The sequence below is a fragment of the Otolemur garnettii genome, unplaced genomic scaffold (assembly GCF_000181295.1).
Source record: "Otolemur garnettii isolate 467f Iridium unplaced genomic scaffold, OtoGar3 scaffold00125, whole genome shotgun sequence".
NCBI lineage: Eukaryota > Metazoa > Chordata > Mammalia > Primates > Galagidae > Otolemur > Otolemur garnettii.
In genome coordinates this window covers 195,524-214,968 of record NW_003852520.1, presented here as the reverse complement: position 1 = coordinate 214,968, position 19,445 = coordinate 195,524, and the positions used below count along the sequence as shown (strand labels likewise).

The following is a 19,445-nucleotide window of genomic DNA, read 5'->3' as shown; positions in this document are numbered from 1 at the left end:
GGGTCAGCAGGTGGGATTCCAGGAGCTGCAGGGGGGTCAGTGGGCGGGTGGGCCTGTGGTATAGTTCCAGTCTGACTCTAAAGCCTGGAAACCAAGAGAGCTGATGTTTTAGTTTGAATCTGAGGCAGAAAGAATTTTGTTACTTGAGGGAGGGTCAGCCTTTTCAGATTTTCAGGTGCACGTTGCAGAGGGCAGTCTGCTTTACTCAGTCTACTGATTTAAATGTCAGTCTCATCCAGAAACACCCAATATGATTTTGACCAAATATTTAGGCACCCTATGATTCAGTCAGGTTGGCACATAAAAGTAGCCACCATGTAAGACTTTGCCCCAGAAGTGCTAATAATACTAATCATTTTGACAATTTACAAATATTTTGGATGGCAAGGGAAAGGATAGCCCATTCATGGTTAAAAATCATTGCTTTAAGTATCTTCTTTGGATTAAGATTTTGAGTCTTTAGAAGTTCCTTAACAAAAGCTAATGCCATTATTACTTGGCAATATATACTTTTTCCCAAAGATTTATTCTTAAAATTTTTATTATAATAAAAAGTTTTAAGGGAAGTATTTCAACTACTTTTTTATTTTTATTTATGCAACATCTAGTCTTAGAGGCATGCATATTTTCTTACGTTATTGCAGTGCTAACAGTTTTGTATTTTTTTCAAATGACACTTCCAGTGTTACTACTAAGTCACTAATGGTAGTCATATCATGTGAGTCACTAATGGTAGTCACATCATGTGAGTCACTAATGGTAGTCATATCATGTGCATGTTCCCCTGTTTTTATCATCACAGGTAGCATTGCAAAGAACATCTTTAGACACATGGGACTTTCCATGAGGTCTCTGCACCATCCCCTTTGCTCGCGTTCCTGGATCATTTTCTTATGAACTTTTTAAACTTTATTCCTTTTGTTAGCTGGTCAGCAAATATGAGAGGAAAATAAATTTAAGGATGGAAAGAGTGGGAAGTTAAAGATCTAGAATAAGAGCTATGTGACTTGTTACATTTCTGTATGTGAAAGAATATACAGAAACATGAGATTTTTTTTCCAGTATTGTGTAGCTACAAGAAAATTTTGTAATGGTATGGATATTAGGTAAGACAAAAATACATTGAGCTGCTTATGTTAATTTTGATTTTCTGTCTGCTTCCATTTAATTTTAGCCCTGCTTAGTTTCAGCCATCTGCACACGTATCTCTGTCTGTTAGATGAAGGAGAAGGAGAATAAACAGAAAGAAAGTCTGGCAAGAAGAGCCAGAAATGTAGTTTGTGAAATTAGTGGAAAAATAAATGAAAAAATACGGGTTTTTGGTCTCTGACCTATCCATAACCCACCGGTAGCTAATAGCCTTGACCCTGTGAAGCTATCGGGGAAAGAAAGTACCTTGATTACACACAATCAGTAATGAAGAAAGTTGTGCTCAAACAGATCATTTATGAATTGTGGGAAAAGTGATAAAAGTTTTTCTGTGGTCCTAGTTATGCCTTTATGATCTGTTTACCATTGTTGTAAACAATGTAAGATATTTTTCTTACCTTTTTTATGTGTACATGGATGTATAATTTTTGAGAATTAAAGATTATTCTGAATAAACTCAATTTGCACACTTGGTAAACACACGTTGTAAATTCAAATTAGTAGTTTATTATTATGTATGATGAATAATCTTGAATGTAGTTATACTTTGTATGCAACAAAGTTGAGTTTTAAAAGCATCAAATACTTACAAAAACTCTAAAGTTATATATTTTTATCCTTCAATTTTGAGATAATATAAAATGAAGTAAGTTGAAAGCATGCTTTACAAAGTAATGTGGAGAAAAAAAAGATAACCTTAAGATGATTTTTAAGTTTTCTCAGCCAGTTTTTAAGTGTCTGTGGCATGCCTCAACAGTATGAGGAGGCAGTTAGGACAGACAGTCACCCTTTCATCTGGGAAGAAGAGTAAGGCAGAGACAGGCCCATGAACAATGCCGTACTCACGTGCATGGTCCTAAGGCTGCTTTGTGTACTATGAAAATAATAAATTGCCTTTTCTGTTCATCACAAGCACTTTTAGAAAAGGAGTCAGCATGGAGGCATCTCATTTCCTCATCCCACACCCAGATTATCAGTAGGATCTTGTGATACTACCTCTAGAACATGAAGCAAATCATTGTCCAAGCCACTGTCATTTGGTACCTTAATCAATGGATGCCAAACTTCTAGATCCTGTACTTATTCAGTAAAAAGAAAATTAACAGGCACTCCATTATGATGAAAATACCTAATATTTATTGAGTGTTCCCTATGAGATAGGTGCTGTTCTTTGTGCATATATACATAATTATAAATTATATGTATTTCCTAACATGCATGCTAACATATAACAAGTATTACAAAACACCAAAGTTTTAAAAGGTGAGATAAAAATGCTGAACAATTTTTATAATGAAAAATTATTTTATTCTCATTAATAAATAAGATATACACACATACATATTTTACATATCCTTAGTGAGAGGCATTTGAATGAATGTTAATTTGTTTCTGAAAAATCTAGTTTTATCAATTTGTGGCCCAGGTGTATGTCTGGTCTAAGTTCTGTATTTAAAGTTAGATGGGGTGACACCTGTGGCTCAGCGAGTAGGATCCTGGCCCCATACACCGAGGGTGGCAGGTTCAAACTCAGCCCCGGCCAAACTGCAACAAAAAATAGCCGAGTGTTATGGTGTGTGCCTGTTATGGTGTCTCCCTACTTGGGAGGCTGAGGCAAGAGAGTTGCCTAAGCCCTAGAGCTAGAGGTTGCTGTGAGCTGTGACGCCACGGCATCCTGAGGGCAACAGTGAGACTCTGTCTCTAAAATTAGATGTAATGCTGCTGCTAACTCACAGATACATTGATCCATGTATAAGAAGTACATCTATCCCTATAGTAAGTCATTATACTCAGTTTCCAATTGCAGTGTCAGTTACATGAAGGTTTTCCCAGAAAATTGTCTAGCAAAATTCCATCTTCCCAAATACTAACAAATTGTTTTTGAAAATTAATCAAAAGATGTTGCATGTAAATATTATTTTTAAAAAAGAGGAAAAAAAATCTTTCATTTGGATTACAACTAACCAGGCAGAAAAAGGTTCTGTTTCAAAGTTTATTAGTATATACATGTAAATGTATAGAGCAGAGGTCTGCAGACTATAGCCTGCAGGGTGAAACCAGCTGTGTTTAGTTTGTGAGCTAATGATGGTTTTTACAATCTTAAATGGTTAGAGAAAATGTCAAAAGAAGAATGCTCTGTGACATGATAATTACATGAAATTTTTAACATTACTGTATAAATTATAGGACAAATACAGTAAGAATAACTATAACCACAGAAGTTTGTTAATGGAAACACAATAGAGCACTATAGAAATAAACTCTTACATCACATAAAGTATGTGCATGGGGGGAGCAGAGGTTAGAGTATCTGCACGTGACTGAAGTTGTTATCAGCTCAGACAGACTGCTTTAACTCAGAAATGTTCAATGTGAACCCCACAATGACCACAAAAACACAGGTACAGTAGATATGCAAAAGATGAGGAGAAAGGAATTAAAGTACCCCACTATCCCACTATGAAAGTCATCCTAGCAATAATAAAAGGCAGCAAGAGAAGACTAAGAAAACTACAAAACGGACAGCCCCCCCAAAATTGCAAGAGTAAGTCCTTACTTTCAGTAATTACTTTAGATTAAATGAACTAAACTTGTCTATCAAAAGGTGTAGAGTGGCTGAATGGATTGAAAAGCAATAAATTGTATGTTGTCTAAAAGAGACTCACTCTAGATACATTTACTTAGAGGCTGAAAATGAAGGAGTGGAGAAACATTTCCATGAAATTGGTATCAAAGAAAGCAGGGTAACCAAATGAGAGACTTTAAGTCAAAACTCACAAGAGACAAAGATTGTGATTACATAATGTCAGAGGGGGAGATTGAACAATGATAAATACAGTTTTGCATCACTTGCTGCTGGGGATGTGTTCTGAGAAATACGTCATTAGGCAATTTTGTCATCATGTGGTTTCATCCTTATAGGAACATCGTAGAGTGTGCTTATTTACACAGACCCAGAGGGTAGAGCCTATTACATGTCAGGCTGTATAGTACAACCTATTGCTCCTAGGCTACACGCCTGTACAGCAAGTTAGTGTACTGAATGCTATAGGCAATTATAACACAATGGTAAATATTTGTGTATTTAAACATATGTAAGCATAGAAAAAGTACAGCAAAAATACGATCTTATAATTTCATGAGATCACATTGTATATTCAGTCCATTGTTGATTGGCATATTATATGGTACATGGCTGTATATGTGCACCCAACATCAGAGCACCTGAGTATATAAAGCAAACATTGACAAATGTGATTGGAGAAATAGCAATGCAGTAATAGAAGGGAACTTCAGTACCTCACTCTCCCTAATGGATGGATCATTCAGACAGAAAATCAATAGGGCAACAGCAGAACTGAATAATACTGTAGCCCAAGTGTCCCTAACAGAGTACATGTAGAACTTTCCGCACAAAACAAAAGAATGCATGTTCTTCTGAAGTTCACATGAAAACAGTTCATGTTAGGTCCCAAAGCAGGTCTTGAATTTAAGATCAAAATTGCTTGAAGAAACTTACACCCACAGTGGAATCAAAGTAGAAATCAGTAATAGCAAGAAAAGAGGAAAATCCACAAATATGTGGAAACTAAATAACAATACATTTGAACAACCCTTAGGTCAAAGAGCAAATCAAAAGGGAGTTGGAAAAATATCTTGAGACAAATAAACATGAAAACACAAGGTACCAAAATCTATGAACTGTAGCAAGAGCAGTACTAAGAGGGAATTTGTGTCAGTGAATGCCTATATTAAGAAAAAGATCTCAAACAACTTCTTCTATCTCAAGAAATGGGGGAAAGAACCATACTAAGTCCAAAGTTAGCAGAGGGAAGGAACTAATAAGATGAGAGTAGATACAGAGAATAGGAAAATAGTAGAAAACACAAACAAAACTTAAGAATTTTTTATTAAAGAAAATAAAACCAACAAACTCTTAGCTAGACTAACCAAGGGAAATAAAAACCCCAGAAAATGAGAAAGGAGACATTACAATGGGTGGTTCAACAAAAAAGATTGTAACGGACACTTTTAGAAACAGTTATATCCAATAAATTGGGTAATCTAGAAGAAATGGATAAATTCCTGAAAACATACAAGGAAACATAGTGAACCAAGAAGAAATAGCCTGAATAGACCTATTGTGTCCGGAGTCAAAACCTACCCACAAAACTAGATGGCTTCACGGGTGAATTCTACCAAACATTCAGAGAAGAATTACTATCAATTCTCCTTAAAATCTTTCAAAGGCAGAAGAGAGAACACTTCTGAACTCATTTTATGAGGCAGTATCACCTTGGTACCAAAGCCAGCAAAGACGTAACAAGAAAAAACTACACGGTGAATATCCCTGATGAACATAGCTGCAAAGATCATCAATAAAATACTAGTAAACCAAGTTTAGTAACACATTAAAAGGATTACACAGCTTGACCAAATGGGATTTATTCCTGGGTTGCAAGAATGGTTCGACATAGGCCAATCAATTGCTACGATATATCACATTAATAGAATATTATATAAAACCCATGATCATCTTAATAGATGCAGAAAAAATTTTACATCCCATTTATGATACAAACTCTCAAGAAAGGTTTGGGTGATATTGAAGGAACTTACCGCAAGAGAAATAAGACTCACATTGTAACTAATGGGGAAATTGAAAGCCTTCTCTCTAAGATCTGGTAGAATCTCTGTTCTATTCAACACAGTACTTCAAGTTCTAGAGAGAGCAATTAAACAGGAAATAGAAAAAGCCACCAGATTGGAGAGGAAGAAGCAAAGTGATCTCTGTTTGTTAATGATGTGATTGCAAATGTGGAAAACTGAAGATTCAACAACAGCAAAAGTTAAAACTAATAAATGAATTTATTAATAGTAAATTTGCAGAATATAGAAATCAGTGACATTTCTATACACAACCAATGAGCTATTTGAAAAGAAAAGACAACAGTTCCTTTACAAAAACATCAAAAGAATAAAATACTTAGGAATAAACTTAACCAAAGAGGTAAAAGACTTGTATGTTGAAAATTATAATACGTTGATGAAGGAAATTAAAGAAGACACAGATGGGAAGACATTGTGTTCATTGAGTGAAAGAATTAATATTTGTGAACTGGGTAGGAAAAAAAAATAATATTGGTAAAACGTCCATACTACCTAAAGTGATCACAGTGCAATCTCTATAAAAATCCCAATGGAATTCTTTTACAGATATAGGAAAAAACAATTCTAAAATTTGTACCACAAAAGAAAAGCCAAATCGATCTTGAGCAAGAAAAATAAAGCTGGATGCATCACATTTTATGATTTCAAAGTATATCACAAAGCTATAATAATCAAAACAGTGTGTCACTGGTATAAAAACAAACATATAGACTGGTAGAACAGAATAGAGAGCCCAGAAATAATAAGTCCACACCTTTACAATTGATTTTTGACATGCTAACAATATCCAGCTAGGAGAGGATAGTCGTCTTCACAAAGGTGCTGGGGAAATAGTACATTCACATGCAGATGAATGAAATTGGATAAACAAAAATCAAATCAAATTGGATTGAAGGCTTAAATATAAGACCTAAAAGTATAAAATTTCTAGAAGAAACAAGAAAAAAACTTTTTGACCTTGGTCTGGGAATTAATTTTCTTTTTCTTTTTTCTTTTTTTTTTTTTAATTAATGGGTAACAGGGATAAAAAGCTCAGATGGGTATTGAGTTTTTTAGATGACACCAAAAGCATAGGCAACAAAAGCAAAAATGGGCAAGTGGGATTGAAATTCAAAAGTGGGAATCAAATTCAAAAGCTACTGCACAGAAGTCAACAAAATGAAAAGGCAGCCTATTGAATGGGAGAAAATATTTGCAAACTATGTATCTGATACAGGGTTAGTATCCAAAATATGTGAGGAATTCAATAGCAAATCCTATTAAAAAGCGGGGGGGGGGGCTGATTGACATTACTCCTAAGAAGACGTACAAATGGCCAACAGGTACATGAAAAGGTGCTCACCATCGCTAACCATTAGGTAAATGCATTTGACTACCCCAGTGAAGTAACACCTCACACCTGTTAGAACGGCTGACATCAAACTACAAAAGATAGCAAGTGTTGGCAAGGATGTAGAGAAAGGAACCCTTGTACGTGGTGGGAATGTAAGTTGGTACAACTGTTGTGGAGGTTCTTCAAAAAGTTAAAAATAGAACTACCATGATCCAGCAGGTGTACTTGAGGGTATATATCCAGAGGAAACAGATCAGGATCTTATGAGGCAGCTGTACTTCCATGTTCATTGCAGCATTATTCACAATAGCCAAGACATGGAAACAACTTAAATGTCCAGTGATGGATGGATGCAGAAAATGTGTGTGTGTGCACATGTGGGCATATCATTCAGCCTTAAGAGGGAAATCCTGCCATTTGTGACAATGTGGATGGACCAGGGGGACATTATGCTAGGAGAGGTAAGCCAGATGCAGAAAGACAAATGCATGCTCTTCCTTACATATTAAATCTAAAATAGTTGAATTCACAGAAGCACAGAGGAGATTGGCAGTTCCCAGGGGTTCAAAGGTGGGGAAGGTGGGAGTTGCTGGTCAGTGTACAAAGTTTCAGTTATGCAGGATAAATGAGTTCTGAAGAGCTAATGTATAGCTTGTTGACAGTGTTGTTATGCTTGAAATTTGCTAGACGGTAGATCTTAAATATTGTCACTATTACTACCAAAAACAAAAACAAAAACAAAAAACTGTGAGGTGATGGATATATTAAAAGAACACAAAATATATAAAGTGCATATTTCAGTGTTTATAAATTTTTACTGGAACAGCCACATCTGTTTATGTATTGTCTGTAGCTGTTTTCACACCGCAGCAGCAAAGCACAGTAGTTGCAACAGAGACTGTATGTGGCCTCAAGGGCAAAGATAAATCCTTCTCGGTCCTTCACAGCGGAAGGTTGTGATGCCTGGTGTAGATGATACTTACAAATCTTATTTGGCTTCAGAAGAACAGAGTGATGGGAAAATTTTCAGACCTCTTGATGTCTTTGTCAGTTTGTAACATCCTGTTTGACAACTTTTTAAATGTTGCTTCATCCGCAGGCCAGCTGGCTCCTTTCCTTTTGGGACCCCAGTTACATGCGTGCTGTACCTTTCACTGTACCCCTATATCTCTAGTAGAAGATGCACCTAAAACCCCACTTCTCTTTTCTGGGTTTACTTCTCCTGGATCTTCAGCCCTAATTCTTCACCATTTTGTTAGCTCTCTGATTCCTTCTCACACATTAAAAAAATACTCGTCCAGCTTTTCTAATTGTTCTCCATTGGAAGTTTGGTCCAAAGTGCGTAGTCCTCTGTTAATGAAAGCAGAGCCTGTTTTCTAAACATTTAAATAAATATTCTCTCCATAGTGAGTTACTTTTGCATTTATGGTTAAAATGCTACTTACCTGGAAAGGTAAGATGAGAAATGTTTATTGTATATCTGTCAAATAGTCTTCTGTTGATAGCCACTTAATCATTCCAGAAAAATTAAGCAAATTTGAAACATTTGTTATTTTTAAATGAACATGTTTGACACACTTAAGTTTGGTAGCCCTTGAGGACTTTGCCAAGGTGACCAGCATAATGGCTCGTGGAATATTTTAATGGTTAATTTCATACGTCGCTATAGTAAAGACTAATTTAAACTATTGTGATCTGTAAATTCACGTTCATGGGCACGCACAGACTGTGATTCACTATCCTCTCATAAGAGCAAATGAACAAATGGGAAACAGCTCCCGACTCTGATCTGGAGAATGTCCCCTCTCCCTCCGCTCTGCCTCCGGGTGGCTGACAGACCTCATGAGAGTGCCATTGTCAGCTTATCTCTGAAGCTCGTGAGAGTGACATTGTCAGCTCATCTCTAAGCTCCTGAGAGTGACATTGTCAGCTCATCTCTGAAGCTCGTCTCCTTCCTTCCTTCTTTACAATAAACTGTACATTGAAATTCCAAAATGTAGGCTCGGCGCCTGTGGCTCAACCAGCTAAGGCACCAGCCATGTACACCTAAGGTGGTGGGTTCGAATCCCCAGCCCGGACCTGCCAAACAACAATGATGGCTGCAACCAAAAAATAGCCAGGTGTTGTGGCGGGCGCCTGTGGTCCCAGCTACTTGGGAGGCGGAGGCAGGAGACTCGCTTGAGCCCAGGAGTTGGAGGTTGCTGTGAGGCGTGATGCGACAGCACTCTACCCAGGGGGACAGCTTGAAGCTCTGTCTCCAAAAAAAAAGAAATTCCAAAATGTAAGTTCTTACATCGCAGGGGGTTAACTCAAGCACTCTCCAATTCAGTCTTAATCTCTTATAGGGATTATTCTATACAGCAGCATAAGTTTTTTAAAATATAAGTAAGAGATCATTTTCTTCCTTACAAAAGGTAAGGCTTCATGTTGTACTTAGGATAAAACCCACAGTTCTGACCCTAACGCTTCATTTGATTATTAGAATGTAAGCTTCCTGAAAGCCAGGGACCTTATCTTTTTCTCAGTTTGTAATCAGCAGCGCCAAGCACAGAGGTGTCATGAATAAATGCTATATGAATAAAATGTATTAAATACGTAGAGTTTTGTATTTGTGTTACTAAAAAATGACCTTATAAAACGGTGAACTCTGATTTCCCTTTCAGGTTGCTCTGTCCCAAACATCACTAGATATTTTATGAGTGTTTTTATTGGATGCTTTAGGCTTTTCTGCTGTCATTCCTGTAAATTTCAGCATTATTGATGTGTTAATATTTTGACTTGTCCTTCCTCTGTGTCTTTGCTATGACTAATATTAATAATGTGAATGTACAGTGACCAAATTACAAAAACCTAACAACCAAGTTGGCTTTTTTGACATGTGGATTGTCTGTTTTCCTTCATCACATGACAGTCCTTGCACAAACACTGATCTGAACTACTGAGCTCCACATGGCCGCCTCAGTGGTAAGAGGTGCTGAACGAAGTCCCGGGTCCTAAGGGCTAGTTCTCCACCTCTGGTCGGCTGCTGTCTGTGTTACTGCGTTCAGTACCTCCTCAGGCTGACTGACGGCAGCACACGTTGATTCAGTCACAGACACTTGGCAAAAGGTTTTTGAAAACAAACTCTGAATCCTTTGTGTCCATAATTGGAGTTGTTCCCTTTTTCAGGAAGCTCATAAAATGGTGAGAGAAGCGAATGTCAAGCAGGCGACAGCAGAAAAACAGCTGAAAGAAGCACAAGGAAAAGTAGGTTTTTGCTGCTTTCAATAGGATAAAATTTAAATAAATTTGTAATTATTGTTTTAAAAATACCTTAATGTCTATTGGATTTTGTTCTGATGTAAAAGTAGTACTTACTATAGATTTGGAAACCTTTGAAAAAAATAAAGAAGAAAATAATTGTATCTACTACACAGATATCATTAATATCCATTTATATTAGAACCAAATAATTAAAAGCCCATAAGTCACATGTTATCAAAGGGGTTATGTAAGGCACATTTAAACGTTATTTTCTTAATTCACTGAGAAAAGCTACCTAAATGCTATTGGATTTTACTGTTTTAGGAGTGCGCTACTTTAAGTAATCATAAGCTATTATATTTTAAAGATTTAAAATATTTACATAAATGTTAGACATTTTGATAATTTAAAAAAATTCATTTGACATTCTGAGTAGTAGCTGAATCCAAACTATATGGAAACATCAAAAACTTGATTTTTAGTTTTTCTTTATTACTCAACAGGAAATATAAGTTAAAACTTTCCCTATCTTTGTAAGTGTTTTGAGAGAATGGCTAACACTTAGTAGCATCTGTCACGAGACCAAGTGTATACGGGACAATACTGATTTCTTTTCTAGATTGACGTCCTTCAAGCTGAGGTAGCTGCGTTGAAGACCCTTGTATTGTCCAGCTCTCCAACGTCACCTATGCAAGAACCTCTGCCCGGCGGAAAGACACCTTTTAAAAAGGGACATACAAGAAACAAAAGTACAAGCAGTGCTATGGGTGCCAGTCACCAGGACCTCAGTGTGATGCAGCCCATCGTAAAAGACAGCAAAGAGGTAACTGGGCCAGGACTGTCCTTTCTGCCTCTGTCGAGACTTGTTCATTCTCATCGCTGAGGTGTCAGTTATTTTTGCCAGCAAATTTTTTAGTACAAAATAAATGAGATACTAAGATGGGGGACGCTTTGTCTAGAGCTGGCTGCTTTCAGGGATTCTTGAATTCCGTTCTCTACCTGGCTGATCTTGGAGTACCTGCTGGATACTTGGCAAGTTTCTTACTCTCAATATTTCATTAAGGGAACAGTCTGAGTTGTATAAAGGAGAGTGAGTGGCTTTAATTATCTGCCCAGTCAAAACGTGTTGCTAGAGTGGTCTTACAAAGTAAGAATCTAAGAAATGCTTTTTATTTAAATTCTGATGGAAGCAGACTTTTATATCTGCTCCTTTATAAAAGAGTCCTAGAGATCATTCAGATAATTAAGCAATAAAAAGTAGAAATAATGGTAACTTCATCATTTTCAAAGATACTAAGATTACTGAGACAACGTAAGTATTTTGAGCTGTTTAGAGTAAAAATAGTATAATTGTAAAATATTTTAAATTCTTGCACAGTATGAGGAAGTATTTCCAAGGGGAATGATCAGTAATTCACAGAATACCACTCTCCTGTTTCTTTTCTTTCTTTCTCTCTCTCTTTTTTTTTTGGACAAAAAGTCTATTGCTTTGGCTAGAGTGCAGTGGCATCATAGCTCACAGCAACCTCAAACTCCTGGGGGCCCAAGCAATCACCCTGCCTTCAGCCTCCTGAGTAGCTAGGACTGCAGACACATATCACCGGTCTTGGCTGATTTTTTTATTTTTAGTAGAGACGGGGTCTCACTCTTGCTCAGGCTGGTCTCAAACTCCTGACCTCAAGCAGTCCTCTTGCCTCAGCCTCCCAGAGTGCTGGGATTACAGACATGAACCATAGATTGGGGCCTCTTGCTTTTTCTTTTTGCAGTTTTTGGCTGGGCCTGGTTTTGAACCAACCACCTCCGGCATATGGGGCTGGCGCCCTCCTCCTTTGAGCCATTGTGTCGCCCGAGCCTCTTGCTTTTTCTTAAAAGGTGTATGATGCATTACTGAATTGAAGTTCACCATTGATCTTGAAGAAGATATGTGAATTTACTTAGTTAAATTTTTGCATGGAAGCCAGGGGTTTATTAAATTGAATAACTAACTTTATTACCTATGGTAATTGAATTGCATTTTGATTAGTTATTAACTAAAAAAATGCTAGTGAGAAGTTTCAGTACTTGATGAGTTCTGAATGTAACAAAATCTTAGATTCACATTGGTTTCTGTTAAATAATTAGGAAAATTGTTTTAGTTGTAACTTTAATTCTAATTTCTTTGAATTTAAATAGCATTTTAAATTGCTTATACAACATATATATACATATATATATATTTTTTTGAGAGTGTCTCATAATGTCCCTCAGTAGAGTGTTGCAGTGTCACAGCTCACAGCAACCTCTAACTTTTGGGCTTAAGCAATTCTCTTGCCTCAACCTCCCAAGTAGCTGGACTACAGGCGCCCCCCACAACGCCTGGCTATTTTTAGTTGCAGTTGTCATTGTTTTTTTTTTAGCTAGTCTGGGCCCGGTTCAAACCCACCAGCCTCAGTGCATGTGGCCGGCACCGTAACCACTGCTAGGGGTGCCGAGCACAACTTAATCTTTTTTTGTTGTTGCTTCTCAGTATGTGTAAATACATATTTTTTTTCCCTATTGCTTACACTAAAAACTTTAAATGTTTTTCTTATGGAACATTTAAAGGTTCATTTTTAGTTTTTGAAATCCCTTAAAATATGAATAGGGAGCATATGAACTTGAAAATAATAACCTTTTGTTTTCCAAGTATACTCTGATGTTTTGTGAAACGCTTGTCAAAAAGTCTTATTAGATAAAGGAAACACAAATTTGACCTGTGCAAGTCTTAGAAAAAGAACAATCTGAAGGAAATGGAAACATTTCCATGTTTTGTGGAGAAATCACTCAGCCATGACCTTAGCAACATGATATCTTGTATACATTTTTTTTTCTTCTTTTTTTGAGACAAGGTCTCACTGTGTCGTCCTTGGTAGGGTGACATGTTCTCATAGCTCACAGCAACCTCAAACTTGGGCTCAAGCGATCCTCTTGCCTCTACATTTTTAAAACATTGCATGCTTACACACAGACACCACTGTCAAGGCTTCAGGATCAAGCCACTTAGGTTTAAATTTGGACTTTGCAGCTTTCTTCCTGAGTAAAGTTGAGCAGGTTCCGCTGGGGATTATAACTGTCTTGCACATTTGTAAAGATTAAATGTTTATAAAGTGCTTGCCATGGGGCAGCGCCTGTGGCTCAAAAGGGTAGGGTGCTGGCCCCATATGCCAGAGGTGGTGGGTTCAAACCTAGCCCCAGCCAAAAAAAAAAAATAAATAAATAAAAAATAAAGTGTTTGCCATACATAGTTCTGGAATGAGTCAGCTGTTAATGTGTGGTTTAAATTACTGCTTTTAAATAAGACCTTTTCTTACAATACTATTTACCTGCTCTCGGATTTGTGTTCATTTTCTCAGTAAGCATTACAAAGAAAATGAATTTGAAAATATAAGTAGTGCTTATATGCTAATATTATTTATCCTTTTGCTTTTAGTTTTGGTTCAAGGAATTTATGAATTGGGATGGAAAAAAATACTCTGATTGAGATTGCCATTATACACCTTAAAACAAAGTGTGTAGGAGAGCTTGGATGTACTTGACCTTTGTTACTTCTGTTTTTTTTTTTTTTTTAACTTTTTTTAAGTCATATATACATAGGTCATGAATACATTTATGCCTTTGTGAGATGCAATATGTGGATTATTTGTACAAATCGGAGTGCTTACATCCTACTTCTTAACACAGCTTTCACCTCATTTACTCAGTCATAGTGTTGAGACATTTGTGTTCAATACTTGATAGATTTGATTGTACCCTTGCAATGTGTTCCATAGATGTGGTCCCACCATTAACCCTCCTGCTATCAAATCACCCCACTCCCTTCCCATTCTGCTCCCCTTCCCTCCTTCATCCTGAGCTATAGTTGTGATTCATCTCTCATATGAAAGTGTGTGTGATTATACATTGCTTTTATAGTAGTACTGAGTACATTGGATATTTTTTTTCCACTCCTGGGGTACTTTACTAAGAACAGTATGTTTCAGCTCCATCCATATAAACCCAAAAGAGGTAAAGTCTCCATCTTTTTTTAATGCTGCATAGTATTTCATGGTATACATATACCATAATTTATTAATCCATTCATGGGTCAATGGGCACTTGTGCTTCTTCTAAGACTTGGCAATTGTGAATTGAGCTGCAGTGAACAATGTGGTGTAAAGATCTCTGTTGCCAAGTGATTTTTGGTCTTTTGGATATAGACCTAGTAGAGGAATTGCAAGGTCGGATGGCAGGTCTACATTTGGATCCCTGAGTGTTCTCCAAACTTCTTTCCAAAAGGAACGTACTAGCTTGCATTCCCACCAGCAGCACAGAAGTGGTCCCTGTTCTCCACATCCATGCCAACATCTGTAGTTTTGGGATTTTGTGATGTGGGCTACTCTTACTGGAGTTAGGAGATATCTCAAAGTGGTTTTGGTTTGCATTTATTTCTCTGATAATTAAAGATGATGAGCATTTTTTTATCTATAGACCATGTGTCTGTCTTCTTTAGAGAAGCTTCTGTTCAGGTCTCTTACCCACAATGAAATGGGATCACTTGTTCTTTTCTTATTACTAAGTTTGAGTTCTCTGTGGATTCTGGTTATTAGACCTTTGTCAGAAATATAACCTGCCAAAATCCTCTTCCATTCTGAAGGTTGTCTACTTGCTTTACTTACTGTGCTCTTGGCTGTGCAGAAGCTTTTTAGTTTGATCACATCCCAGTAATGTATTTTTGATGTTGCTTCAATTGCCCAGGGGGTCCTCCTCATAAAGTATTCTCCCAGGCCAGTTTCTTCAAGTGTTTTCCCCTGCACTTTCTCCAAGTATTTTTATAGTTTCATGTCTTAAGTTTAAGTCCTTTAACCAGTGAGAGTCAATTTTTATTAGAGGAGAAAGGTGTGGGTCCAATTTCAGTCTTCTACAAGTTGCCAGCCAATTCACCCAGCACCATTTGTTAAATAGGGAATCTTTCCCCCAATTTATGTTTTTGATAAGGCTTATCAAAGATCAAATGACAGTAAGTGTCTGGGTTCATCTCTTGGTTTTCAGTTCTGTTCCATACGTCTACCTCTCTATTTTTGTGCCAGTACCATGCTGTTTTGATTACTATAGATTTATAGTATAGTCTGAAGTGTGATAGCGTGATACCTCCTGATTTGTTTTTGTTTCTGAGTAATGACTTGGCTATCCAAGGTTTTTTCTGTTTCCATATAAAATGAAGTACTAATTTTTCCAGATCTTTAAAGTATGACAGAGGTACTTTAATAGGGATTGCATTAAATCTGTAGATTGCTTTGGGAAGAATAGACATTTTAACAATGTTGATTCTAAAGAAAATTATAGACCAATATCTCTAATAAATATTGATGCAAAAATATTCAATAAGATCCTAGCAAACAGAATCCAGCAACACATCAAACAAATTATACATCATGACTAGGTAGGTTTCATCCCTGGGTCCCAAAGATGATTCAAAATAAGCAAATCTATAAATACAATACATCACATAAACAAATTAAAAAACAAAGACTGTATGATTCTCTCAATTGATGTGGAAAAAGCTTTTGATAATATCCAGCATTTTTTCTTGATAAGAACACTTAAGAAAATAAGTGTAGAAGGAACATTTCTTAAACTGATAGAGGCTATCTATAGCAAACCCACAGCCAATATCATATTGAATGGAGTAAAATTGAAATCATTTCCACTCATATCAGGAACCAGGCAAAGTTGCCCATTGTCTCCACTGCTTTTTAACATTGTAATGGAAGTCTTAGCCATCGCTATCAGGCATGAGAAGGCGATCAGGGGTATCCAAATAGGATCAGAGGAGATCAGACTGTCACTCTTCACAGATGATATGATTATATATCTGGAAAACTCCAGGGACTCAACTACAAAACTCCTAGAAGTGATCAAGAGATACAGCAATGTCTCAGGATACAAAATTAACACTCACAAATCTGTAGTCTTTATATATACCAACAATAGTCAAGGGGAAAAAAAATCAAGGACTCTATTCCTTTTACAGTAGTGCCAAAGAAGATGAAATATCTGGGAGTGTATCTAACAAAGGACAGAAAGATCTCTATGAGATCTCTAGGAAGAGAACTATCAAACTCTGAGAGAAGAAATAGCTGAAGATGTTAACAAATGGGAAAATATACCGTGCTCATGGCTGGGACCTTTGTTACATCTCTGTAGACACCTGAGTGAGCTGTGCTAGAGGAAAGCTGGAGCCGTAGGAGTGCACCAGGACGGGAGCAGCCTCGCGCTGTGGCTGTGGGAGGGAACACTGCTGTGGGTGGCAGGTGCAGGTGCAGCTGTGGATCCCAGTAAGTGGCGCTGCGCTGGGCTGAGGGAGCTGAGGGTCTGTAGGGCTGAATGCTTTTAGGAAAATGATTAGGGAGGAGTGAATGAACAGGCAGGTATGAGTGTGGATGATTATTAATATCTCTGATGGTAGTTGCTGGGTGCCTAAGATATTCCAGAATCACCTACATAAATGTTGTATTTTTTGTGATCGTTGATGCGGGAGGCCACGTGTGTACTTCTCTTTTAATCTCATTGCTTATACAATAAACCTTTTTTGTCAGTTCTTTTGGGACTGCCTTCAGGTAATAGCAGAACAATTTCTATCATTTTTTTTATCCGAAATTAGGTTTCATAATTCTGTCTGTCTCACTTTATTCAAACTCTTTATATTTTATTAATGTGCCTCCAAATTACTTTTTGATTGTTTTCAGAAAAGACTTGTCAGTTTTTATATCTAATCTGTTGTGCACCTGTGTCTTGAGCAGAGCTCCAGTGTTGTGAGGGAGCTGGGGGTCCAGGTCAGGGTAGTCACAGCGACAGTAGTCACAGTGGACATGGTGGTGGAGACACTGAAAGGGCCAGGCAGCCCTTTGGGGGTCATTTCTTTTAATAGAAAAATTGCTACCAGGTATTATAGCTAATCAAGTACAGTTTGATTTATTATTTTTAAATGAACTTTTTTTTCAGTAATATTTAAATTTGGTTTTGGTTTTATAAAGTCTTATGTTTGTACTTTTTAACAAGTTTTTTTGTGTTTTCTCTTGGTTTGTTTGCTAGGCTGATTTATCTCTGTATAATGAGTTCAGATCTTGGAAGGATGAGCCCACCATGGACCGAACATGTCCTTTCTTAGACAAAATCTATCAGGAAGATATCTTTCCATGTTTGACATTCTCAAAAAGTGAGGTAATTGTTTTTCATTTTAATATGAATGCATTACACTTGTTTATATGCTTTTTACTAAATCATGTATGTTTCAGTTTCTCTTGCCTAAATCATTCATTATAAAATGTCGTGTTTTGCCCTTTCTCTCTTCCATGTTAGGGTCACAGTAATTTCTTAGCGTTCAGTTATTGGACATCTTTCCTTATCTGAGCAGAAAACCATTTGCGTTAGCATGTGTATTGCTGGAGTGAAGAACATCTGTGGGGCACAGGGTTCATTTCTTGTTTCTCAGTCCAAGGTTCAGTGTAAGGGGAAGTTCTCTTCACATTCTGTTAAAGATGTTTGTTGGTTTTATCTGTATGTGATAAAAAAAATCATATTTAGTTTCTTTATCTTTAAAAGAGGAAAAATAATACCCTCTTGTCTATGCCATAGGGTTGTTAAGAGGATAAAATGAAGTAGATTAGTACATAAAAAAACTTTAAACAATTTTTAGGTGCTATATAAAGTCATCATATCACTGCACTCCAGCCTGGGTGAGAGGGAGACCCTATGTCTTAAAACAAAGAATTAAAGTCATAATTTTAATTTGGTACATGTGAAAAATTTGTCCACAGTTAATATTTAAGAAACTTTAATATTAAGAATCTTATGCTAAGTCTTTTAAGTCTTTTTTTTTTTTCTGAGAAGACAGAATCTCACTGTGTCACCCTTGGTAGAGTGCTGTGGCATCACAGCTCACAGCAACCTCCAACTCTTAGGCTTAAGCTATTCTCTTGCCTCAGCCTCCCTATAGGCACTCACCACAATGCCCATCTATTTTTTGGTTATAGTTGTCATTATTGTTTGGCAGGCCTAGGCAGGTTTCGAACCCACAGGCCTTGGTGTATATAGTTGGCACCCTAGCTGCTGAGTCACAGGCACTGAGCCAAGTCTTTTAAGTCTTTATGCTTTTGAGATGAGTGAGTGTTGTTTATTGTGAGTTTATACCTGGCTTCCGGCAGGCCATTCAGTAAGAGTGATCTTGCCAGACTGAAGAAGTTTGCCTATTTCATCTGTCGTTTATCAGTTACGATCTTCTTCATCTGGGCATATATTTGATAATACAGCTAATTCTTTTATAGACCCACTTTTGTGCACATAAATAAAAGTTCAGAAAATATATAGTTATAATTAGTATATATTGCTGTTGTAAATGACCAGTATTAAAAAACATTACATAAATTTATCAGAGTGAAGCATTAGGATATTCACTTTGAAGTGCCATTAACAGTGGGTTTTAATTGTGGGTAAGGAGTGAACAGGTGCTGGAATTAATGCCTTAATCCTCTTCCAGATAATGGGAAAAGTTATTTCCCTCTGACTGACTTGCCTTTCATAACAGTGTTTGAATTATGAAAGAAATCAAAACAAGATTACATGATTTCCTCCTTTTTAATTGGTCAATGCCATGCTAATGGAACTTGGGGCAAGAGTAACTTGTAAGATTAGCTCACTGGACAACATGTGGCCTTTAATTCTTTGTTTTCACAGTTGGCTTCAGCCGTCCTGGAGGCCGTGGAGAACAACACACTGAGCATCGAGCCAGTGGGGTTACAGCCTGTTCGGTTTGTGAAAGCTTCTGCTGTTGAATGTGGAGGACCAAAGTAGGTTTCACATCTGTGACTTTACTGAATCTTTGTAAGTTTATCTGTTACAGTTAGTTTTCCTAGCTTTAAGTCTCAGAGTGCTGTTCAGAGTTCATGTGGCCAAAAAACAAATCCTGAGAGGCTGTAGATGTAGGAGGTCAGGTGCAGTATCTGAGAGGAGCCTCTGGTTACAGATGTGCACGTGTGGTAGGGTCAGGTGCAGT

The 19,445-nt window shown here is 37.1% G+C and overlaps 1 protein-coding gene across 5 annotated transcripts in view; it reads left to right on the top strand.

Annotated features, from left to right (window-relative positions):
* Positions 1-19,445, top strand: part of RAB3IP (RAB3A interacting protein) — a 73,587-nt gene that overhangs the window by 39,740 nt on the left and 14,402 nt on the right. For all 5 annotated transcript variants that reach the window (XM_023517925.1, XM_023517926.1, XM_023517924.1 and 2 more), the window contains 4 exons: positions 10,322-10,399; positions 11,016-11,219; positions 17,486-17,614; positions 19,127-19,239. In XM_023517925.1, the coding sequence (XP_023373693.1) occupies positions 10,322-10,399; positions 11,016-11,219; positions 17,486-17,614; positions 19,127-19,239 (524 nt within the window). The remainder of the gene's footprint in view (positions 1-10,321; positions 10,400-11,015; positions 11,220-17,485; positions 17,615-19,126; positions 19,240-19,445) is intronic.